Genomic DNA, 26,221 nt, shown 5'->3' with positions numbered 1-26,221 from the left:
AGGAATTAAGGAAGCTTTTTGGCTCATAGTTCATTGTATAAATTAGGACCAATTTTTAGTGAATAAGAAGTTGTAAAGAAGTATTTTTCAGGTTTAATCAACAAGTGCAGAATTTTTTGGAAGAGGGGAGAAAAGTAACTTTGAGATTTTTTTTTTGGTGATGGTGGTGGTGGTTTTTTGAGATGGGGGCATGAGATCCTCCTGCCTCCACCTCACTAGTATTAGGATTACAGATGTGCTCTCCATGCTTGACTAGAACATCTTTTACATATTTTTATGTGTTAATGCCTCTAAACTGTTACCATATAAAATGATTATTCTTCTTCTTTAAAGATGAGTTAATTGAGATATGGAAAGGGTAAATAACTTTCCCAAGGTGGCACAACTAAAATGTGGAGAATAGGGATTTAAATCTGGGTCTTGTTTCTCTTAACTTCAAAATCTTTGGAGGGGTAAAAAGTCCTATCCAGACACAATGAAAATTTTATTTGCCAGCTTAATAAATCATAGAAAGGGTTTAGAGTGTATTTTTAAGTGTGAATGATTGTCTTTGTAAAATTGCCCTGTCATTTAATTATAGGAAATCATCCATGGAGTACCACAGTTGCTTACATGAACATTGCCTGTTTATTCAGCAGTATTTTGTTAAGTGGGATAAATTGTTCAATATATTTTTAGTTGTTAGGCATAAAGGGGTATTAGGACCAAAACAAAGAGAATGAATTTACTGAAAAAAAGAGGACCTATTTGAACATAAAATAATTGCCAGGGAAAATGTGTAGTGCCTGTTTCTGTTTTATATACCCAAACATGAATTTATGAAATAACATGATTATACTTGTATGTGTTGAAGTGTATGCGCTGTTTCTTTCCTTTTACTTCCCCTGCAGTATTTGGTTTTTACACTCTGAAATCAGAATGGCGGTTCATACTTACAGGCTGCCTACAGAGTTGCCATAGTAACATGCTGTTGGTTTTAAGTGAGCATGCTCGGAAAGACAGGAAGGTTTAGCAGAGGCTTGGCAGGTTGCCAGTGGAGGTTTGCCAGATGCTTTGAAATGGGCTGTCTTTCTTTTCCTTTCATGTAATGTCTGATTTTTATGTGGAAGAGAATGTAAGTAGTGCTGTATAACCCTGCGGATGCTATGCCCTAAGAGGGAGAGCAAATATTTGCAAGTCAGACTGAAAAATGTCCAGACTCTGTACTGATTAAGTAGAAGGGGAATCTAACCATTTTGCATTTGAAAGAAAATGCAGCACATAGGTAAGACTTTTTTTGTATATTTAGTTACCATTTTGGTTGCCAAAAATGGGATTAAATGAGAATTTTAGGTATTGATGATGTGGCTAATATCGTAGTGCTCATAACCAAGCGTAATTGTTTCTTGTAAAAAAGACAGTAGAAGTCTATTTTTAGAATATTAGAGGATGAAAGCTATTTTTCTTAAGCACAGCATAGATTTTGGAGTGAAAATAATAATGAGACAGTTTGACAAAATTCAGGATTTAAAGATTGAGTATTAGATGTGATTTGTATTTTATCTATTTTTATTTGTAGATTATATGCTTTCAGGGTAAATAGGCCACATTTTCAGGGTGTGAACTGTTGCAGTCTGGTTTAGCTTTTGGTTTTTTTTTTTTTAATTAACATTAGTTATGATCTTATATTGATAAAATACTGAAAAAAAGATTAGTGTCTATTTTTGCTAATACTTTTAATTGGTGTCCCTTCCAGAATGCATTTTCCCAACCCCCCCCAAAAAAAAACCCTGAAATTTTAAACAAAGAGGGCAAAAAGAGCTTTATAGGAAGTTATAGAGGGTGCCTAAAAAATAGTAAATAGTGCTCATATTGCAATGTAATTTAATAAATATTATAATGTTTTATTTAAGCTGTGAGTAGACGTTAGTAGAAAAGAATGAAAAGCAGAGGTAAAGCTCTTACCTATTGTTTGTACATAATAGTAAAGAAAATTTAAAAGATGAAGACACTTGAAATGTCTTAAAATGTATTATTTAAATTATGAACGTGCTAAAAATTACTACTCTGGGATGCTTTTCATCTAAAAACAAAAATTATCAAATTTAAGCACTGATTTTATATGATCATTATAAATTAATTTTCAGGTGGTCAGTTTCATAGCATATGTTTTATTGAATTCTTTGATACAAACTAATTCCTCTTTTTCTCTGACCATACAAATAGGTTTTCTTGAGTGAGATTTTAGAAAAAAATCAACTGTATTTTTTGCTCTTAGATTTGAGATTTAGTTGCTGAATCATTCTAACTTGTCTTGAATAATAATTTTTAAAAATGTAATACATTGTAAACTGAAAAGCACTTTATACATGAAATAGGGGGAAAGTAAATATATAAAATGAATAATCTGATAAGCTAGGGCCTACCTGGCTTAGTCATTATAGGCCTTTACCACATAAGTGAGGCTAAGCTGTTGTATTACATTACAGGTCATAAGTCTTCCCCAAATGTAATGATGCTACACTTTTCATGAAGATTTAACATTGTTTTACAAGGATCAAATAGATCTTTTATAATATTCTGTAAGCCTCCATAATAACAATACTGTGATGTAGTGTAGCAAGCAATTTTATGCAGTAGAATCATACAAGTGTTAGATATTTCTGCAGTGGTAATGAGCAACAGACATTGTTTTTATATTTGATGCTTGGGTACTATAACATAAGTAAGAGAAGTGAGATTTGGGATTCTACAATTTAATCATGGAGGAGCATCTTTTTTACTTAATATTGTTTTGTATTCCTAAGCATTTGGTAGTTTAGAATTCACGTGCAGGAAATATGTCTCATATTGTTACTGCTTGGGAAAAGACTTGAGAATCTGATAGAAAGTAGGTCCTATCTATATTGATAAGTTTAAATTATAACACATTGATAATTATGTTCAGGAAAGTCCCGAAGAATATTTTTGTATTAAAATGTCTTTGTTAAAAAATTTTATATTAGGAAAGGTATACTGAATTTTTCTTTTGAATTTAAAATTGATGAAAAGTACAGGAAAACATAAGTAATGATAACAGTTGTTTATGTAATCCAGACTTACATTTCTTCTGGGTAAATATAGGGGACATTTTTAAGGATAAAATAAATGCATGGTTTTTAGAAGATTAATTATCAAGGAGTTTGACTAGCTTTAGCTTTTTAAGTCATTATGATTTGCTATAAGTAGGCTTTTGTTGCATTTCATATTTAGTATTGAAATTAGAATCTAGTGAATTTTTATAAGAACTGTTCTTTTTAGTGAAGACATGTTGACAACCATGTCTCCAATCTAAGCAATTTTCTGGGAATATTGTTACATTTGATGCCCAAGGTTATATTCTACTATTATAAAATCATACGTGCTTGAGTTTTTTAATTCATGGAAAACTGAGTATTATTTTTGAAGTTTAAACTAAGTGTTATTTGTGGATATTAATCTGTGCCTTTTTGTAGATTGTTAAAGGCTTTGGCAGTGATCATTCAAGATCACTTTGGGTGTAAGCCTATAGTAAATACTTGATAACTTAGAAAAACTATGCTAAGTCAGTAGAATTTGAAGATTTTAAATGTAATAAAATTTAAAACGTAATTTTGGTTTTATCTAATAACTCCACTGCCAATCAAATTTTTCTAAGCAGATCCTATAAAGCCAACCTTCAATGATAATTGAGACTTTAGCTTATGTTCAAATATAACAAGTTACTTCCTAAAGTCTTAAAATTTAGCCAATTAAATAAGCAAACAAAAATGCTCTGATGAGTTTAGCAAATCTTTCTTCCTTGAAATTTTCTGTAAGTATGTAACAGGGAAGAATGTTACCACTCTAAATTATGACTACCAAATTTAAATTTCACTGGGTTCTTCAGTAATACTATTCAATTCCCAATTTCTGTTGTCAAGTCATTATCTTGTCCATTAAATTGACAACCCTGTCCTCACTCCACTCTAACTTCAGAAAGAAACTGAGCTTCAAATGGAAATAGGCTTTAAACCTTACCTGTCTACTCTCCTTACAGTACAATAGATAGTGTACTGTCTTCCTCTGTAAGACCAGTCCTTCAGTTTATGCAAGTACTGTGCCACTTGAGCCACACTTCAGCCATCTTCAGCTTTTCAGAACATGCTTGCATGTAACCTGACAACTCATCCATATTCCCTCCATCATCAGACTCATAGCCTCTCTACTTTTTCCTCTAGATAACTCTTTTTTCCTCGCCCTCATTGCTGAATTTTTCATTAATACACACTGGTTCTGACCTCCTGTCCATTCTTAGCTCACTGTAGTGTGTCTCTTCCTCTATTTACAACCAGAACAACTTTATTAAGGTCACCAGAGATGTCTAATAAGCTTTTGTAGTAAGTCAATCAAAATTTTGTCTTTTCTTAGTTGACTATTTTGTAGAGTTGACCCCCGACATCTCTAACTTTTGAAGTATTTGACACCTGTTACGTTACATTTTGTTCTGGTTTGCTTCCTAACCAAATGATATAATCACTCCACATCTATATGTGCATCAAAGATGTCTCTTCAGAGTTGCAGACATTTATATCAAACTGCCAGTGAATAATTTCTTCTTGTTTCACATACAGTACTCAAACTCAGTATGGGCACAACTGCAGTTACCATCCCTTAAGCCTACCCTTTCCCTTAATAAAAGCACCATCCACCCATTTGCCCAAGTCAGATACATGGAAGTCAGCTTGATTCTTCTGTCTCTGCCCTTCCCCCATCCATTCAAACACAAAATCCTTTCTTTCCTGCTTACTTGAATAGTCTTCAAAGTTGTTCACTTCTTTTGGCTTTCTACTCTGCTAACCTTAGCCCAAACCATTCTCTTTCATGTAGACTAATGCAGTAGCATCCTAACTGTTCTGGCCATGCCTGTGCTTGCCCTTCTCCATTCTGTTTTCTGTACTAGATCTAAAATAGATTTAAACAAACAAACAAACAATGTGTGGTTCCTTTGGGAATAATTTTAGGGCACAAAAGAGGTTGTGTTTTTTTTTAATGTTTTTGGATTGGAAATATTTCTAAAACATATTATATAATGCCGTCTCTTTCTAAAAGTATACTGGACATAATTTACTCAAGATTTAGTTATTGTAGTTTTGTACTACAGTGCTGTCATGGCTGTTTGCCCTTACACAAATATTGTCAACTGTCAGTTTACAAATGAAATTTACTGATCATCTATGGATCCATGGATGGATCCACTGATCCATTTTAACCTATGGATCACTTGAGTTACCAGACTTACAATATTGGTTTTGTTTTTCATCTTAAGTTTAACTTAAGGGTTAAGATTTTAATTTCTTTCCTGTGTTTAGTTTATTATAATTTAATTAATTAATTATTTTTGGTGAAATGGATTCCTACTGTGTTGTCCAGGCTAGCCTCAAATTCGTAGGTTCAAGTGACCCTCTTGCTTCTGCCTCCTGAGTAGCCTGGACTACTAGCTCACATCACTGTACCCAGCTTTTTCTTTTTAAGTATTTATGTGCAATTTCAATGAAGTGTTGTGACAACAAAATACATCTCTGTACTAGAGCGTACATTATCAGTAAGATAAAACTTTTGTTACTCCACTGGGAAACCATTTAATTTCTGTTAGAGATATGAACAAATGACTACACCAGATAATTTTCTGTTTATTTTTAGAGACTTGGTGGGCATTTTTTTTTTCTTTTTCTTTTTGGTGGAACTGAAGTTTGAACTCAAGGCTTTGCACTTGCACAGCAGATGCTCTACTGCTTGAGCCACATGTCTATTCCAATTTGCTTTGGTTATTTTAGAGATGTGAGTCTCATAAACTATTTGTCTGTGCTGGCCTCAAACTATAATCCTACCTATCCTAGCTGTCCAAGTAGCTAGGATTACAGGAATGAGCCATGACGCCTGCGTGACATGTTGGTTTTTAAATGAAAACTGCTTTAATCCTCATGAGTTTATAAATGAATATGAGAGCTATTGCATGTGTGTATTATATATGTTTGTATACATATATATCAGAGATACTATGAAGGGAATTGAGATACGTTATCCCATTGTTCCTGCCAAATTGAACTTTCTAGGTTAACACATCTGACTTGCCCTCATAATCTGTCTTTCCTCAGACAGTGTACTCTAGGTAATCTTGTTTTCTTAAATAATTTTGTGAGTTTGTAAGTAAATTATTTTTGTCTTGAACCAGTTTGGGAGAGTTTTCTGTCTTGTCTAATAGTACTCATTTGTAATTTGTACCATTTATTTTAGGTGTTTTCTCTGGTCTTCATCTTTTTTTCACTTCCAATCCATTTTCCATAAACGTCTTTCTAAAATCTAGGCAGTTCCTGCTGGAAACCTTTTAATGGCTTTCAGCCTCAGTAGGATGAAGTTCTTAAGTTTTGTCACAGGCTTTTAAATGTCTGGCTCTTCATGATTTGACCCATATTCACCTTTTTATTCTCCCTTCCACTATCCTTCAGCAATATGGATCCTCTTATAGCTCCCCTGCTACCACTTACACATTGTTCAAAAGCTGCTTATTGAGTTGTCAGGTTTTTACTTGGAGTATAGCCTTTGAGTTGCCCATTCCTTTTATCAGCTTTAAATATAAGAGAGAAAATAAAATGAAAGTTTGAGAAACTCATAAAATAGATAAGTGTTAAAAATCCAAAAGGCTTCTGGAGGAACAAAGAGGACTCAAATTAGCATTAAGTGGTAAGTAGCTTACAAATGTTCTGGGCATTTACCTTAGTAAGATGCTCTGCTGTTTATTTTCCAATTTAAAGAAACCAATAAGACTATTTAGTACATTTCAAATTAAAAATTTTATGTTAAAAGTGTAAGGAACAGCAAAGCATTGATAGCTCACACCTGCAATCCTAGTTACATGGAAGACTGAGATGGAGCATTGACCAAAATGGAGTAGAGCATGACTCAAATGTAGAGTGCTTGCTTTGCATGTGTGCAGCCCATGCGGACTGACTTCAAACCCCAGTCCCACCAAAAAAAAAAAAAAAAGCGTAAGCAGCTTCTGGTGTTGCTGCTTAATACCCACTTTAAAGGGCTTCTCCTGCTGGTTTTAAACTGAACCTCCTTTTTGGAGGTAGTACTGGAGGGAAGATGAAGGGATTGTCATAGATGAGGAGTGGGGAGGACCTGAGATACTGTTTCAGAGATGGAGTGAGAAGAGAAGCCAATGAAGAGAACTAGAAGTGGGTTATGACAGCATCATGAAAGTAAAAATAAGTTGCTTTGTTCTAAATAATATTTCACCAAAAAAAAATCAATATTTTGGTGTTGAAAAGTAAGCATGGTGTACTGGAATACCAAAAACAAACAAGCAACAAATAAACAAAAAAACCAAGTGGAGTGTTGTATGATCCTTAAAACTTCTAAAGGATACTGTAGGGTTCTCAAAAGCTGAAATACCTATCAACAAATGATGTATACCTTCACATACACAATACAGGGAAACCAATTCAAGTTAAGTTAGACTTTCCCACTATCAGAAAGTAGCTCACATCAGTTAGGTGCTAAAAACAGTAACCCACCGCACTTACTAGACCTGTCTGTAAGCTTCATGGGTCTGAAGGGCTTCGTGTCAAGTGCATCGTCTTTTGCTGGTATGTATTTTGACAGTTTGGACATCTTCCTAATTTGTATTCTGGGGAAGAGTTGCTCGATAAAAAAGTTAATAGCTCTGCTAAAACAAGGTAGTATATTACCTAATTCAAAAAATAATGAATTGTATTCATCTCCCATCCAAATAAAGTGGTAGAAAGTTCATTCTTCACTAATATTTGTGCTATTTTTGATGGATAATCACTCATTTCTAGGTTAATGTATTTGGGACAAAATAAGGTCAATATCAGAAAAATGTGCTACAACTGTCTTAACCTTTTCAAATATTTTTATTTATTCTTTTTTTTCTGACTCACTATAGTTATGTATTGTTATTAATGTTAACTCTCAAATGTAACAGGGTGAAACAATAAAGAAAATCTTCCCAGTTTATTTGCACAGGTATCATTTTCATTCACATGGTAAAAGAGTATAAATTGAATGTCAGTCATTAGAGATAAAATTATGTGTAAAATAGGCATGTCCCAAATCTTTTAAACTTACTGAGCGCTTACATGCATTGGAATTTTGAGAACTACATGCATGTATAAGACAAACCAGCTGGGTGCCAGTGATTTATGTCTGTAATCCTAGCTACTTGGAAGGCTGAGATTGGAAGGATCTCAGTTTAAGGGCAGCCTGGGCAAATAGTCTTGAGAGACCCCCATCTCCAAAAATAACCAGAACAATAGCTCCAGGACTATCTACTAGTCACATTTTGAGGTTTTCCGTAATGTTGTTGAGGCCAGTCCAACTGCCACAGAACAGTTCATTCCATCACTCACTTCTGTATTCTTTTATGTATATATTATTGTGTTGTATTGGCTTGTTTTACCTTTGTACACCACCTGCCAGAGGCAGAGTAGGAACACTAAAAGGTGCCATTTATTCCATTTTAATCCACAGTGCTTTTTCACAGTTCTTGACTTATGATAGTCATCAATAAATGTTTAAGTTTACTTGGAGATAGAATGTGCAAAGTCAGAATATTCACAATCTAGTAGCATAGATAGATACACATCTACCTGTAATACTAGGTAGTATATAGTGATACTAACTTAAATTATACATTTCTTCACATTATGATCACGTACATGCATATTCTATATCTTTAACCCTCGCTCTTGCTCTGACATTTTACAAAGTTAATCTTCACATGCTTGATTAAATGAAAGGAAAGAAAACTCCTTAACACCGTCTAGTGAGTTCTTTACCTTCCATTCTCACAATCCTCTCCTACTGTAAAACCCCAGAGAGATGCAACAGCCCCTGGTTTTTATCTAGGAGAAAGGTACTAGAGGTATGAAAATGCCACAGATATAGAAAACAACTTGCAGTAACAATTACAAGCCCCGTACAAAAGTCATAAAGGTATATTCTTGATTGGAGGCACTTTCTGCTATATGTAATTTTATTCCAAGGGACTGTTTTCAGAAATTAATTGTGACCCTGGGCAAGGTGGGCTCATACTATAATCCCAACCATGAGTGGAGCCACCAAGGATCATGGTCTGAGGCTGGCCCCTGGCAAAAATGGGAGACCCTATCTGAAAAATAACTAAAGCATAAAAGGGCTGGGGGTGTGGCTCAAAGTGGTTGAGTACCTACCTAGCAAGCATGAGGTTCTGAGATGAAACCTCAGTACCACCAAAAAAAAAAAAGTCAAGAAGTACTTATTATAAGTGATTTAAACAGCTTGAATTTTTGAAAAACTATCAGATAAATTTAAAACTTTGTTTATAGCTTTATCTTTTTATTTACTCATTTTTTGGTGGAAATTTCCTCTTAAGCAGGTTATTTGTAAGTAGATTTACTTATTCATTTTTGTCTTGTTTTTACACCTTATAAATGTACCTAAACTTAAATTTTCATGGCCTTGTTCTTTATGGAGCCTGAAATACACTAACTTAGTGTCTTAAACCACTAATTTTTATCCATAAAAACTTATGCTTAAATCACTAAGAACTTATCCAGTGTTTGATACAACTTTAACGTATGCACAATTTGTACTTGCTTGTTTTAGGAAGCAACATTGATTTTCAATCATTGCCTGTGGATATAATAGTCTCACCTGAATTCTGAGGTTTTAATCTAAGGAGGGAGTACTTTAGAGACTGTGACTGGAGGCCACAAAGTAGATAGCTAGTCTGATATAGGCTGTTTTTATTTTCTACACTAGAAATCCTTTAAATTCATGTAAGAAATAATTCTTCAGTTCTTTTTTTGTTCTGGAAGTAACTTATTGGTAGTTGAAAACCCTCATAGTTCTTTATTATATATATTTTAATTAACTACATGTTTATTGATCCTGGCTATATTATTACCTATTAAAATTCTTATAGGACAACATAATTTTAAAGTGCCTATTGCCCTTTGGACACTGAACAATCAATATTTATTGCCTGAAAATTGCTTTTCCTTTGAATGTGGCTTTGGGAAGACAAAAATCTGAATATTTCTCTTAGAACATTGAAAAATTCACTCCAAAATTAAGTTGTGATCATTTATATGAAGAAACATGAGTGTTTTGTTTCTCCATAATGTTGCTGAACTTTAAATAAAGATTTTTCTTCTAAAATTTACACAATTTATAAATTATCTATCAGAAAATATTTTATTACATTTGTTTGATTAGAACTAAAGTGGGAACATTATAGAAAGAGAATGTTAGGTTTATATAATTAGTAAAATATAACATTTAAAGAGATAGTTTTTAGAAAAATTTCTTACAGAAATGTTTTCATTAGTCATTTTTTAAAAGAAGAACTAAGTTGGTAATTATCTAGTTTTATTTCTAAGAAGCAATTCTCTTTGTCTTTAAAGTGTTGTATGGATAAGATTAGTGAGAAAAGCATACTAGTGTGAGACAAAAGGGGGTAATAGAGTTTGGAGCAAAAATAGTATTTATATGATTCACTTAAATATATTCCAAATTCAGAACTACGTTGTGTCATTCCAACAAAAGATCTGCGTTATTTTTATATAATAAAGGTTTGTCATTGTTGTGTGCTTACCTGCCAACCTATTTGTATGGACCACATTGCATTTTGATGCCCCGCCCCCAAAAAAATCCAACTGAAGTGGAACTTAGTACTCTCACACTGTTTTGGAATCTTTTCTTCATGTCTAGTCTTGGTCCTTACAGTGATAACTGAAAGGCAGGATTAGAGTGAGAAATGGGATGAAGGTAAGAATTGTATATCTTCACAGTTGCATCAGATCATCTGTATCAAAATATAACTTAAAGGGCTGGAGGGATATAGTTCAGTAGTAGAGCACTTACCTATCGTGTTAAGCTCTAGGTTTGATACCTAGTACTGTAAAAAAACAAAATATAAACCTTAAAATCTGACATTGTAGTATTTTGAGAAAATGCAGTTTCCAGCTTTAGTAAAATTCTGTACTGTAACATTGGGTTCACCAAAACAAAAGAAGATGACATTATATCTCTTCCTATTCACTGTGCTATACACTTACATGTTTTCCCTTTACAGCTTGAGGAAGAACTTGATCCTGAAGAGAGGGACAACTTCCTCCAACAGCTTTATAAGTTTATGGAAGACAGAGGTATTTCCATGCTTATTATTTAATAGTAGTTATTTCTTTTACAGTTTTACATCTCTAGGTGTATGCATTGTTTTTATTAGTATTATGGGTATACACAATACTAATTTAAAGTATCATTTAAAACTGGTAGTAGTTAACTATTTGGATTTAACACTATGTATTTTGAGTAAAACTATGTATGAAATCAATTTTTGTTGTTTTCTTGGTGGGACTGGAGTTTGAACTCGGGCCTTCACACTTACAAAGCAAGCATTCTACTTCCACACCTCCAGTTCATTTTGCTCTGGTTTTTTTTTTTTTTTTTTTGGCACTGGGGTTTGAACTCAGGGCTTCGTTCTATCTAGGTAGGCACTCTTAATGCTTGAGCCTTTTTTTTTGTGATGGGTTTTTTTTGAGATAGGGTCTCACAAACTAATTGCTGGGAATTGGCTTTAAATCACAATCCTCCTGATCTCTGCTTCCTGAGTAGCTAGGATTATAGGGGTGTGCCACCACCCAGCTAAAATCAGTTTTGATATGCTTAACTTAGTCTACCTGAAATTCTTAAGAATATATATATATATATATTATATATATATATTTATAATTTTTTATATATTTACATATGTATAAAATCAAAATAGAAGTGACCAGTCATGTTAATATGCATATCTGTTTATTTGTGGCAAGTAAATTATCCTGATTATGTTCCTCAACAAATTTCAACAATCTCTGTCTGAGTAATATAGGATTTTTAATAGAGGTAGAAGAAATAGAATCATTGCCAGTCATACTCCTTGTCATTCATTAGTCCTAGAAAATCCGCAGATACATTGGTCCTAGACATTCTGTGGCTTTCAGAAGTCATCTTTTGAGTTACTGCCAACAGCCTTGGTATTTGTATTAAAGCAACAAGAATGAAATCACAGACTAAAACTTACCCTTTCCATTGTGTTTGTTTATGCCTAACAGAACCAACAACATTATTGGATGTAGCTTAGGTATGGTCCCAAGGTTCAATTTAGTTTTACCCACTTCACTGGCAGATAAGTGACTTTATTTGTTGTAAAGTGTAAAATTTAGACTCTAGAGATCCCTACAAAGCTATATAAAGAATAATTTGTTTTCTCTTACAAGATTTAAGGTTATTTAAATATTTGCTTCTAATTTGGGAAATTAGAAGTCAATATATTTGTTTTCAAATTTGTATGTCTCATTTGAATAAATATTTTATTTTTACCCTCTGATAATAAAAAGGTACTCCAATCAACAAACCACCAGTTTTGGGCTATAAAGATCTCAATCTCTTCAAACTCTTTAGACTGGTTTATCATCAGGGTGGATGTGACAATGTAAGTGTAACATTGCTCTTCTAAATATACATTGATGTGATAAAAAATTAGATTATCTCACATTGCATTGATAAATACATTTTCTTAAACAACATAGAATGTTAATGTAAAGATTATTTGCTTTTGCAAATGTTAACAAAAGCCATAATTTTCCAGATTGATAGTGGTGCTGTATGGAAGCAAATTTATATGGACCTTGGCATTCCGATTTTGAATTCAGCTGCTTCATACAATGTAAAAACTGCTTATAGAAAGTAAGTAGTATAGTTTGCTCATTAAAGAATACACTTTTACGGGGAATATTCTCGTTTTAATTTGTTAACAAGAATGCATCAATCAAGGAACATAAAAGGTAGATGAAGTTTAGGTTAGTAGACACATGATTGAAAGTTATTTCAGAGTTTCTAATCTTTACTCAATTTCTCTTATGGTTTTTTTTTTTTTTTTCATTTGGAGAGACAGAACTGGAGTTTGAACTCAAGGCCTCACGATTACTACACAGGCACTCTTTATCACTGGCACTACTCTGCCAGCCTACTTAGTTTCTCATGTTACATTGACTGATTTCCTTTCTGAGATCAGGAATGCAGCTGTGTGTTTATTGTCTGAAATTAGGATACATAGTATAAAGCAATATATTTTGGAGTAAACAACCTTCATGTAACTATGATAGCTATATTCAGTTGTTGTGATCTCAGATTTCTTAGGAAGGCATTTTATAATCAGTATTTCTGTTTACAATTCTATGTAATGCATCTAGAAATTAGGAACATAGAAAAAGTACTTTTTAAAAAATGACTTGACTTTTACCCTTTAAAAGTATATACACTTAATAACGTACCATTCAAGCCAATGATGAGATTTCTTAAAATGAAATACTCTTTGTTTAGGTATCTCTATGGTTTTGAGGAGTACTGCCGTTCTGCAAATATTCAATTCAGAACTATTCACCACCATGAACCAAAAGTAAAAGTGGAAAAAAAAGACTTAGAAGAATCAATGGAAGAGGTTCTAAAAGTAGATCAAGAAATGCCTTTAATAGAAGTGAAGAGTGAACCTGAAGAAAGTATTGATTCAAATAGTGAAAGTGAAAGAGAAGAGACAGAATTAAAATCTCCGAGGGTGAGTACTTAGTAGTTTTATCTGGCTTATTTTAAGCATTATTTTTTTATTTTGGACATTTTCAGATATATACATAGTACTACAGTGAACCTCATTTATTTATGCTTCAGCCAGACTAGCTGAACTGTCTTTTTCTAAATATCTTGCACATAGAACTTAAAGACCTCTTCCTCTTGTTTTCTGTCTATGTTTCTGCTCCAGTCATCCTCATGACTAGCATCTGGGAGCAGACTCATGTACTCTCTTCCTTCATGTCTTGGTAGAGGGTCACCTCACTGAAACCTGTATTGGTCACTTCATCTAAAATTGTAACCTACCTTCTCTTTTTGGCACTCTCAATCCCTCTAATGTTACCCTTATCCATAAGTTATTATCTTATATATTTTGTTTGTTATTTTTTGTCTCTTTTACCTTGTTCTGTACTAGAAACACTCCACGAGGGCAAGGATGAATGTTGATGTTCTTCAGTGACAGATCTTGGGCACCTACAATAGGTGTAGCACATAATAAATGTTTATTAAATAGTTGTTGAATGAATCTACTCTTTACAACATATGTGTACCTGGCCAGAGGCTATCTGTCTTTCTGTGTAACTCCATCAGTACACTGTACAACTCTAGCTGTGTATACACTGATTTTACCTTCCAACCCTTCTCTTACTCCTTATTAACTTATAAGTGCTCTGAGGAATTGCCTTCCACCATTCTGATCAGTGTCCAATGATGTACATAGTAGGGTTTATCAAATTTTAAGGGAAAGGAATTTACTGTACTATCGGAGATGCTCAATTATTGTAATACTTTTCAGTGAAGTCATTCACTGAAAGAGAAACTGACATCATCTTTTCTTTTAATTGTTCGAAATCTTTTTCAATTAACTGACCATTCTGACATCTAATAAGCAGAATCTTCTAGTGAATTTCATGAAATACACACATTCTTTCTTAATTTTTATTTTTATAGTAAAATACAAAGTTTATCATCTTAATCATTTTAAAGTATGCAGTTCATTGACATTAAGTTCACATAACTGTGTTACTGTCATCACCATCTGTCAGCATCCAGCTCCAGAACTTTTTTATCTTGCAAAACTGAAATTCTCTACATTTTGAAAATAACTCCTCCCTGGATGCTGGTGGCTCATGTTTGTAATCCTTGCTACTTGGGAGGCTGAGATGGAAGAGACCAGAGTTCAAGACTGGCCCAGGCAAACAGTTTGCAAGGTCCCATCTCTAAACTAACCAGAGCAAAATGGGCTGGAGGTATGGCTTAAGTGGGAGAATGCCTGCTTTGCCAGTGTGAAGCTCCAAGTTCAAATCCCAAACCCACCAACAAATAAATAAATAAATAAAAATAACTCCCCATTCTTTCCTTTCTAAACTCTCAGCAGTCCTGATCTTGCTTCCTATGTTTATGAATTTGATGCTGAAGGCACCCCATGTAAGTGGTAGTAAGCTAGTCTTTCTTGATTAGCTTTTTTCACTCCACATAATGTCTTCATGGTTCATCATATCGTAGCATGTGGCAGAATATTCTTTGTTTTTAAAGATAAATAATATTCCATGGTATGTATTATGGACATGCTTTCTTGTCTTTATCTCAAGATCTTCCTATATAAGACATTTTCAGTGTACTATATATTATGGATGAACCATAAATTTACCTTTTCAAGATATTCTCCAACTTCTTACGAGTCAAAAAGTGCTATAATACTTGGGACCAGGCATGGTGGTGTATGTCTGTAATACTGGCTACTCAGGAGGCTGAGGTATGAGGATTGTGGTTTGACACCAGCCTAGGCAAAGTTAGCATGAGACACTTCTGAAACATAAACTAAAAGCAAAAGAACTGGGTGCGTGATTCAAGTGGTAGAGAAGTACAAAGCTCTGAGTTAAATCTCTAGTACCACCAAAGAAAAAAAAAAGGTTCTGTAATGCATATAGTTTTTAAAATACCTTCATTTACTTGAATATATTAAGCCAGACTTATAAAAATGGGATTTCTGGGACAAAGGTATACAGATTTAAATTTTGATAGTTAACAGTTGTTTTCATTCATTTACCTACAGATATTTAAAGAGTACCTACTATGTGCACGATGCTATCTAGACCTGAGGATGTAGAAGTGAATATCTAAAGCCCCTGCCTTTGTGGGACTTAGGTCTAGTGCTTTGTGGTAGAAATAAATTTCATCTTTTGCCTGTGAAGTGATTAAATAGCACATAGGAATGAGGGAGACCATTTGTTTACTGAGATAATAACTGTAAAGTAAAAATAATAATAATAATAATAACTGTAAAGTTACCTAAGAACCCTAAGTTGCTGGTTCTTTTTTTCTTTTTTTTTTTTTAATCCTTACTGTGTTCTGGATATAGGGCAGTCTGGTATTGTATGGAAGAGGTTGACTTGAAGGAGAATTTAGAAAGTAGTGAAATGACTACCAGTTTTATGAGGTGGGCTTGGTGGTGTATATATATAATCCTAGACACCCAGGAGGTGGAGGTAAGAGGATCATTGGTTTGAGGTCAGCCTGGAAAAAGTTAGCTTGAGACCCCATCTGAAAAACAAACTTAAAGCAGAAAGAAGGAGTGGCGGTGTAGCTCAAGTGTCGGTCCTGAGGTTAGACAGAGGCTGCTGGAAATAGGACAGGTTCCTGCTGACCCAGTGAGCCCTGTAGACACTCATTCGAAGAAATCTCTTCACTTTTTTGCCACCGATGCCATTAGGTTTTTTTAAAATACAGTCACACAGAAATACAGTGATAGTGTAAAGTTTGTCTTAATACAGGAGGATAGGACATCACAGGACTTTTAAAAGGCCATAATTTAGGGGATTGACTTATTATGATTATTATTACTATCTCTTGCCATTCACATTTAGATAACTCATTTAATTTTTTTTTTCCGGGTGAAGAGGCTTTATTAGAGAAAGTCAGGATTACATAGGACTTAAGAGTTGGCATTGGAGCCCTTCTTCTTGCCAAAGGTGGGCACACATTGACGAAGCATCGGTTGTACTACATTTGCCATTTGGCCGGGCCAGTCTTTTTCTTCTCCTTTTTGGCCCCCTTGGGAGTCTGACCTCTCATTTTTCTGGCAAAGGCCAAGGACCCATGGACTTTGTCTCCAAGCATATGGCCGGCCACTTGGACTTCCACCCCACACTGGCCGAGGGTGGCCTCACCCCCAGCGTAGTGCCTGCCAGGGGCATGATATGATCTTCCGTGGCAGTGCCCTCCAGTGAGGCCACATGAGCTTTGATCTGGGTGACTGTCTCCTGGCCACTCACCTTGAGGGTGTGTAGCTCCTGAATGCAGGACAAAGAGCTGTATGTTTGTGACTGAATCATGAGCTTAACTGCTCCTACCGCCATTTAAAATTTTTATTATGGTTAAGAAACATTAAAAGTAGCCAGGTTGGTGGTGCACACCTACAATCCTAGCATGCAGGAAATCTGAGTCAGGAGGTTTGAGACCAGCCTGCATTAGCAAGATCCTGTCTCAGACTTCGCCTGCGGAAAAACACCAAAAACTTAATACTAAAAGTAGGATGAGGGCTGGGGATATATAATTCAGTGTAGAGCATTTTGCTTAGCATCTGCAAGGCTCTGGGTTCCATCCCAGCACCACAAAAATAAATGAATAAATGAAGGATAAAATGATGTATTAAACATTTGTTTGTTTTGGCGAACTGAAATCAGAGCCTCGGAAATGCTATGCCTGTTCTCTAGTATTGAGCTGCATCCTTCGCCCTGAGAGGAAAAAAAAGTTCTTTTAGCAGTACTAGGGTTTGAACTGAGGGCCTTATACTTTGCTAGCCAAGTGTTCTACCACTTGAGTCACTCCCCAGCCTAATTTTTATTTCTTAGGTACTATATGCCAGTATATGCTAGATCCACACATAATTTTAAGTAATTTATATATAGGGTTGTACTTTTACTTCTATAAGGTACCAAGTAGTACTTGTGAGTTGATTGGTTTTCAGAGTCTTATCTTGAGACAGCAGACTGGTCATTGCTGAGAAGGTTTAAGGAAAAGATACCTCTTTCTGCCTTTCCTCTCTTTGTAGTGATAGCCATCTTAAAGCTTTAATCCCTTCTACTAGGGACGAAGGAGAATTGCTCGAGACGCAAATTCCATTAAAAAGGAAATTGAGGAAGAAAAGATAGAAGACAACTTGAAAGATGATACAGAAAATAAGGATATAGATGATGACTGTGAAACTGTAGAGAAAAAAGAAAATGAGCTACTACTGGGGAGAAAAAATACACCAAAGCAAAAAGAAAAGAAAATTAAAAAGCAAGAGGATTCTGACAAAGACTCAGATGAAGAGGAAGAGAAGAAGCAAGAGAGGTACATTATCTTAATGTTTGTTCTCCAGAAGCACCTGTCTGGGGTGCGGCAGCGCTTTGCTCCTGCTTAGAGATTCAGGCTTGAGGGAATGCTTTCTTATTGGGACTTCATTCCTCTTGTCTAGTGAAGGCGAGACACATTGTGAAGATGATGTGTGTTGCCTTTCGGAATCGGAGAATATACTGGTCGCACCATTTTAATAGCACTTGTGCCCTAAACAGTGGCCTCACAGAAGGCTGCGCCACCCAGTCAAAAGAAAGGTCCTGCAGTTGACAGCAGGGAAGGGAGCTGGAGAAAAATGGAGGAAGTGGACAAGAGGAAACAGCGACAGCAAAAATTCCATTTAAAAAAAGGTACAACGTGGGAAAGCTAACAAACACATGGGTGCACAGTACTAGCAGATGTTTCTGTGTGTTAGCTTTATCTAAGACATTTTTCTTTTTCAAGTTACTGTATTAGGATAAGTGGCATGCACCCCCGATTGTAGTTTGGAAAATACATTCTTGCCCCACATCACACCAAAAAATTCTAGGTTTTTAATGTCCATTCTGTTTTCTGTTGAGTGAAAACTGTATTTTTTTTCCCATGCATTAAACATGTATGGTCTGAATTGGTTTAAAAATAGCCAAAGATTGAGCAGTTCAGCAAGGTCAAGGTAATGTCTAACATGCTGTGTAGTTGGCCATTCTGTAAGTGTTGTCAAATGGATGTACTAATTTTTAGGTACAACTAAAAAAAAAAAAAATTTAAATGAGCAACCACAGGATAACACACATACTTGAAATATAAGCTCTCCTCCATAGTTATTTTTTGAATTATTTGCTTACATGATGTGAAATTTTCTGGAAATTTGTATTATTAAGCCAAATTTGGGAAAAGTGGCCTGCTGAATGCAATTGTGGATGACACTATATGAAAATAAACCATTGAAATAATAATAAATACTTAGAAAAATAGGAATAATTCGTGAGTGGGAGGGATAATTTGTTTCAGTATGAATAGGTTCAGGGGCTGTCACAATTACATTTGAGGTAGGTTAGTAAAAAAGTTCTTAGTGAAATAAAATTAGGATTAGGAAAAGTGGGAGAAAATAATTGGACTTGAGTATCATGAGTATAGTATCTATTTAAGATACTATTTATTTAATATGTGAAAAATAAATTTAAGCAAAGTTGAGCTACTTAAAAAGTAGGGCCTAATAAAATATAGCTTGAAGTTTTTCGTGCAAAATAAGCATAAAATACTGTATATATATTATGTGTATATAATAAGTATATGTGTTATAATAAATGTGTTACATATATAATAAATATAAAACATGTAAACAATATATGGTTTCAATGAGTTGATATATAAACGGAGAAAATTATTTTAGAGAGAAAAATTCACAGAATTGAAGAACAGTATTCAATTTTGTTAAATAAAATAAAAATTGGATATACAGACAGCAAACATAGTCTGTTCTCATTCTATATCAGGAATCATGGACATGGCAAGACTGTGGACATTCTATTTAAAGTAGTTTTTCCTCCCGGTGTTTTGTAATTACTGCTTCAAGATATTATTGGGAGGTATCCTTAGAAAATATTCCTGTTGCAAATGGATTGTCCAAGATTCAGTTGTGTCCCCTAGGAGCCACCAAAATAATGTCCTGTATTTATTGTACAGCATAAAACCTTTTTAAGTTTTTAAAACTCTTAGTGATCTGTGGCACAATTCTCTTTGAATCTTTGCAAGATTAATAGAGGATATTTTATGATGAAAATATTAAAAACCTTGTTGGGCTTCCTTGTGTGAACTTCCTTTATATGTCATTATCAAAACCAAGAAAAGCTGCTGAACAATGAATAAAAGAAAATAGAAATAGAAATCAATGCAAACATTTTTAAGCTTTATTTTCCTGGTTCTGTCTTATACTTTCAACAAGTGACCTCATCCAAAATATAAATTAGTTTACTAAGGTAGATAACCCTTGTTCATTATTTTGTCTACCCAGTCTTGCTAAGAACTATTCTTAAGTGAGCAAAAAGAGGTAGTAAAGTAGACTTAAGATAATTTAGTTGCAGAAAGTTACAAAATAATTTTAGATTGTTTTCACATATAAGGTGGCACCTGAAAATGAATCACAAAGACTTTTTCAGAGCATGTTGTTCTTATTTTGTTGTATCAAAGTGATTTATCTTACTCCACATCATCATTAACTGTGATTATTGATTGGCTATAAGAAGTGTGGGTTGACTTTCGGTACATTGCACCTTTACATTATAAATTCCTTAATAAGTGGTCCATAAAAATCTTCTCCTTCTCCTCCTTCTTCTCCTCCTCCACTTGACATGTTATTAAGGTAATACTTAAGGTTGTGAATATTCTACACGTTGGATTCTTTTAGCACTTACTCTTTTGTTCTCCATAAAGTTATTAGTAGCATTATCAATGTTGTAACTTACTACAGGGATGAAACTGAAAGCAAGTGTGACTCTGAAGGCGAGGAAGATGAGGAAGACATGGAGCCCTGCCTAACAGGAACCAAAGTGAAAGTAAAATATGGACGAGGGAAAACTCAGAAAATTTATGAAGCCAGCATTAAAAGCACTGAAATTGATGATGGAGAAGTTTTATACTTGGTACATTACTATGGATGGAATGTCAGGTAAGCAAGAAACTATTTTCTTACTACTGAAATTGTTTCAGTGGTTAAAAAAGATCATTTTAAGATTGTGAAGAATTAAAGCTTATGGTTTTGTGTGTGTGTGTATGTGTACCTTTAAAGCACACTTGATTCTAAAGTTTCCAAGATCAGTGTCTTGGAAACATTTGCACTGTTTTACAAGATTATGTCAGACCACCATGATCTGTCATTGGAACAAGTTTGGATTTGTACTCATTTATAGAGGAGGAGAACATACAACATGGGGAACTGTGGAGCCCTGCAGTCACAGGGTGTTAAGAGAATCAATGAAAGGAACTAGGATAGCCCTAGATTCTGAGAAGACACACTGTAGAACATGATCAGGGAGCCACAGCTCTCAACTCTAAAAACTTACATTTGCTTTGTTTATCAGAAACCATGTCTATGTCAAAGCATTGTAACAATCTGAAGTTGGTTAATTAATACAAAATGTTGGAAAGGACTTAGATTTGAGCTTCTGTTTAGGTGGTTTGGGGAGGGTTTAAGGAAGTGACGCTTTGCTCTATATTGGATATTGTCAGGAAGCTGAGGTAATTCTAGAATTAGTTTTCTTTATAAATTTTAGATCAAGGTTAACACTATCACTGGTAAAGAAGCAGCAGCGACTCAAATTAGGAATAAAAGGTTTAGTCATTTTTGTGACTTGGACGACATTCCTTTTGTTTCCTACCTTCAGACATGATTAGGGGGTAGTCTTGTTTTTGTTTGGATCCATCATGGGCACAGATGGATCCTATCTTATGTTGATGTTCTGTGAAATTGTTCATGTTGAAGAGGAAAACAACTCAGTGTAACTGTGAGAACCAGATCGGTGCATAACAACACCAAGGCCCAACTGTAGTATCAGACTAATTCCGGAATATCAAGAGCTGCTTTTTTCTTAGCTAGTCTTTGTATCTGAAATCTTCAGTTGCCTCGGATTTACTTAAAACCATATTGCCGAAGGGCTTCTCTACATAGCAGAAGTCTGTTATGCTATGACTCAATTTCCTTATCTCTAAAATGGGGGGAATGAGATACTTACTATATAGAGATGCTGTGAAATAATGATAATACCTGTATTAACTTAAAAGTGCTTAGGATAACATCTGGAACTTACCAAGTTTTCAATGAGTAGTATTAACTTTCCTTTATCTGGCTCCATTTTAAAGAATGTGGGTTAATTAATAGGATATAAAGAATTTAAATTTCTTTCTCTTTACCATATATATTGTTGAATTCATGGGAAAAGAACTTTATCAATTTTGAGTCACTGTTTGCATTTGCTGCATTATAACCACCTTTTCTTCTCAGGTTCTATTCAGTTTATAATCATCTACTTTTTGGGGCCAAGGAGGGAATTTTTTTGTTTTCTTCATGCTTGGGTTTGAACTCAGGGTCTTGCACTTGCTGAACTTGAGCCACTCCACCAGCTAAAATTTTTGTCTACTCTGCTTAACCATCTGTGTATGTCTGTTCTGCTTTCTAGAATTTTTCCTTCTTATCATCCTTCTTACACTTTTAAGGTTTACTTTATGATAATAGTCACTTTATTACAGTCTCAGGTTCTTCTAAACTTGTTACATTCCTCATTAGTTACTTACCTGATGATACTCAGGTGATTTTTTATTACAGTATTCCTAAAAACTGATATAATTCTGGTCTGCTCATTTAGGCCCCTATTGTTCTTAGATAACTTAGTCAGATTTCTGGAAAGGAAGCATTTCCAAGTGTGAGGGGAATCCTGGTCTCTTGTTGAGAAATTCTGAGACCCACTCTTGGTTGGCAGTATTGGTACTGCAAATCCCTCCACTCCATGACATGCTACTGTGGCCAGGCCAGTGAAGCCTGTTCCAAGTTGCTCCAGATCAGGGCTGTGCTTCTTGGTGATCTGATGTGTCTTAGAAAATTTTGGACAGTTACTTCGTCAGCCCTATATCAGATTCCTAACTTTCTTGTTGCATTTACTAGACTATACTTGATATTATTATCTGTCTTTCGTACCAAACTGAGTTTTGTGAGAGGAAGGCCTTATTCTCTACATACATGCTTATACAGTGCCTGCCATAATTTTAGGTGCTCAGTAAATGTCTAAATGAATGAGTATTTCTAGATGATAAAGTACAGATACTTAAAAGTCTGGTATAGTGCTTCAAGAGCTTTAGATTTTGAGTAAATCCAGCAGAAAGTGGGTTTTGAGTCATAATATAACTGTCAAGGTACCATCACAGCTGAAACTTGTGACTGTTGGAGCCATGTGCTTACTTTGTGCATCTTCGTGGTAACTGGTTTACAAAGTGAAGATATGGTTTCCAGATACCTCAATTTATTCACACAGTACAGTGTAAAGTGAGAATTGCCTGTCATTTGCTTAAATATTCAGGTCTTAGATTTTGTTTGAATTCTGTAAATACCTTTACATTTCTGTAATGTAAGAAATGTTGCCTAGTTCTAGAAAGTCTAACCTGTTATTACTAATTAGGGTATTAGTAACTTGGACTGATTGTATTAGAAATTCAAAAGTGATGTCAGTCTTTTGGAAAAAAGGTGCGGGGAAAATGAGTCTTCAGCTTTGGCTAAACAGAAATTTACATAAAGAAAATTAAATATACACATGTCTAAAAAACTTTAGAGTCTTAAAGTTCAGGATCAAGACAAAGCTCCATGGTGGAGCATTTGCCTAACATGGACAAGGAAGGCCCTGGGTTTGCTCCTCAGCACTTTGGGAGGTGGGGGATACTGACATGGTTCGGAATAAAATTTTATTAGAAATACTAAAGACTAGAGAGTTCTAGGGAGGTAAAGAAAAATTTAAAAGGACTTGATAAAATAACCTGGAACTGATTGTATTGCAAATTTGAATTTACCTTTGTATTACTCATTTAATAAAATGAATTCCAGTACAGAATCTGCTTAAGCTCAGATCTGTGGCAGTTGTGGAAAACAAAGCAATTCAAATAATTTTGAATCTACTTAGTTTCTTACCCAGACCTCCCTCTAAAACTTGTAAACTCTAAAAAATTATCTTGCTTTTTCCTGTTGATGGTAGGTATACAAAACTCCTAGTGCAGTAGCTGGACATGTTACCAGCAAACCAGTTCCTGTGCTCTTCACATTTATGCCAACACTAGAAACAAACTCTTTATTTAGTCTACCTAACGTTGTTTTTGTTTGGTAACTGTATTTCATTGATGATTATATATCATTGTGAAACTTAAATTTTTTCTTTAAGGTATGATGAATGGGTGAAGGCTGACAGGATAATCTGGCCTTTGGACAAAGGTGGACCAAAGAAAAAACAAAAGAAGAAAACTAAAGTAGGTTTATAGATTCATATAATTTATAATAGGTACAGGAATTATTCAAATTGTATTATATCTTCTCCTTTAGACATTACATTTTAGAGCAGTTTTACATTCAGAGCAAAATTGGGAAGGTACAGAGATTTCCCATATACCTTTTCCCCTATTGTGAACCCCCTCACCTCCACCAGTGGTATATTTGTTGTAGCTGATGAGTCTGTATTGACACATTATCACTGTCTATAGTTTCCAATAGGGTGGTGTACAACACAACTCTGGGTCAGCTTCTGTGAGTTTGGACAAAGATATAATGACACGTAGCCACCATTATAGTATCATATAGAGTAGTTTCACTGGCTTGAAAATGCTCCATATTCAGCCAGTTCTTCCTCCCACCCTCACCCCAATCCTTGGCAACCACTAATCTTTTTACTGTCTCCATGGTTTTACTTTTTCCAGAATGGCATACAGTTAGTCTTCTATAGCATATAGCCTTTTAAAGTTGACTTCTTTCAGCTAGTAATACACATTTAAAGCATTGAGGGTTTTATAGTAAAGCTTATTTTCTCACTCTAATAACCATTTTGATTCTTTTATGATAGTTGTGATTTTCTCTTTTATAACTCAGGAACTACAAAAGTAAAAATTAAAACACATTACTACATTATATCGTGGAGAGGTGAATCAGCAATCCCTACATGGGTTTCAAACTCAAATGTCCATCAAGTCTTTTCAGGAAAAGGGTAAAGTAGGACTGTAGTAAGAAACAAGTAGAAATAATCACTCTGTAGTAGGAGTGCTGACCCAGGATTGCCAGATTATAGGATTTTTTTCAGGATCACTGTACTTTTAAAAATGTGAAATCTGATTTTGTAATATTGGAAGTTAACATTAAAAATTTTAAACCCTTCTGCTGGCTGGTTGTTCTCTTATCCACACCTTCGACCTTCAACCTTTGCTGTAGAGGTTTGCTTTGTATTTTGTCTATTTCTGACATCTTTCATTTTCTTAGCAGAAACAAGGAATTCCCTTGTAAGGAACAAGGGGGGAATGCTGAGTAGTTGTATAGTTTTGTAATGTACTAACTTTGGCAGAAAAATAATTGTAGTATTAAAAATTGTAGAATATCATATTCATATAGATTAGAAAAACCATTCTTGATTTTTCTATAACTACAAATTGAGTCAACATTAAAAAAACTAACCTTTTGCTTTTGAGTTAGTTTTCATCAAAGTAGAGTGTTTATTTTTCATGAGGCATTGGCCCTTCTCATGCATTTTGTTGTTGTTATGCAGAATAAAGAAGATAGTGAAAAAGACGAAAAGAGGGATGAAGACAGGCAAAAGTCAAAACGGGGACGACCTCCTTTAAAATCTACCCTTTCGTCAAACATGCCATACAGTTTATCTAAGACAGCAAACAGTGAAGGAAAATCAGGTACTAGAAGTGCTTCATAGCAGTATGTCATACAGCTCTGTGAAATGGAATGGAAGCTGTTGAATTTTGAGGATTGATTTTTTGTGTGTGTGTGTTGCACTCAGGGCTTAGTGTTTGCAAAGCAGGCACTCTACCACTTGAGCCACAGTTCTAGTCCATTTTGCTCTGGTTATTTTTGGAGATAGGGATCTTGTGATTATTTTCCTGGACTGGCCTCAAACCTTGATCCTTCTGATCTCAACCTCCTAAGTAGCTAGGATTATAGGCATGAGCCACCAGCACCCAGCAGGCACCTCACTTAATAATGAGGATACATTCTGAGAAAAGCATCATTATTTTACAAATATAGAGTGTAGTAACAGCAACTAAAGTGGCTACCATGTCACTAGGTCATATAATCTTACAGGACCACTGTCATATTTATTATGGCTGTTGTTGACAGAAACATCCTATGTGGCATGAATGTTATAAAACCACGATTGTGGGACAGAGTCATAGTAAATCATTTAGGTTTTTAATCTCATCTGATTTAAACTATAAAATTTAATTTGAAGCTAATGGTTATCTTAGTATATATTTTTATTTAATATTTAGAGATCATTTTAATCCAGGAATACATTTTCCATTCTACAGAGTAAATTAAGCAATACATACATCCTCGTGCAAGCTACACTTTGCTTCAAAGCATGCCATGCACCTGTGTCTCTAAGTTCAGTGCTGTTCACCTAAGATCTTTCAGCAACACAAACTAGTTCAGAGAACTCAAACTAATGTGGCTTATAGGCATGTTTTATGATGAGTATAGGTGAACATATTTTAT

General features: G+C 34.6%; 1 protein-coding gene and 1 pseudogene across 3 annotated transcripts in view; one reads left to right on the top strand and one right to left on the bottom strand.

Annotated features, from left to right (window-relative positions):
- Arid4a (AT-rich interaction domain 4A) overlaps positions 1 to 26,221 on the top strand; it is a 67,093-nt gene that overhangs the window by 26,651 nt on the left and 14,221 nt on the right. For all 3 annotated transcript variants that reach the window (XM_074067902.1, XM_020185126.2, XM_074067903.1), the window contains 8 exons: positions 11,120 to 11,192; positions 12,429 to 12,523; positions 12,680 to 12,777; positions 13,414 to 13,645; positions 17,747 to 17,994; positions 20,447 to 20,644; positions 23,895 to 23,979; positions 25,260 to 25,401. In XM_074067902.1, the coding sequence (XP_073924003.1) occupies positions 11,120 to 11,192; positions 12,429 to 12,523; positions 12,680 to 12,777; positions 13,414 to 13,645; positions 17,747 to 17,994; positions 20,447 to 20,644; positions 23,895 to 23,979; positions 25,260 to 25,401 (1,171 nt within the window). The remainder of the gene's footprint in view (positions 1 to 11,119; positions 11,193 to 12,428; positions 12,524 to 12,679; positions 12,778 to 13,413; positions 13,646 to 17,746; positions 17,995 to 20,446; positions 20,645 to 23,894; positions 23,980 to 25,259; positions 25,402 to 26,221) is intronic.
- Positions 16,314 to 17,000, bottom strand: LOC109700151 (ubiquitin-like FUBI-ribosomal protein eS30 fusion protein; annotated as a pseudogene).

This window comes from Castor canadensis, chromosome 3, assembly GCF_047511655.1.
Source record: "Castor canadensis chromosome 3, mCasCan1.hap1v2, whole genome shotgun sequence".
Classification (NCBI taxonomy): Eukaryota; Metazoa; Chordata; class Mammalia; order Rodentia; family Castoridae; genus Castor; species Castor canadensis.
The sequence above is the reverse complement of the archived record's forward strand: the minus strand, read 5'-3'. Positions and strand labels throughout refer to the sequence as shown.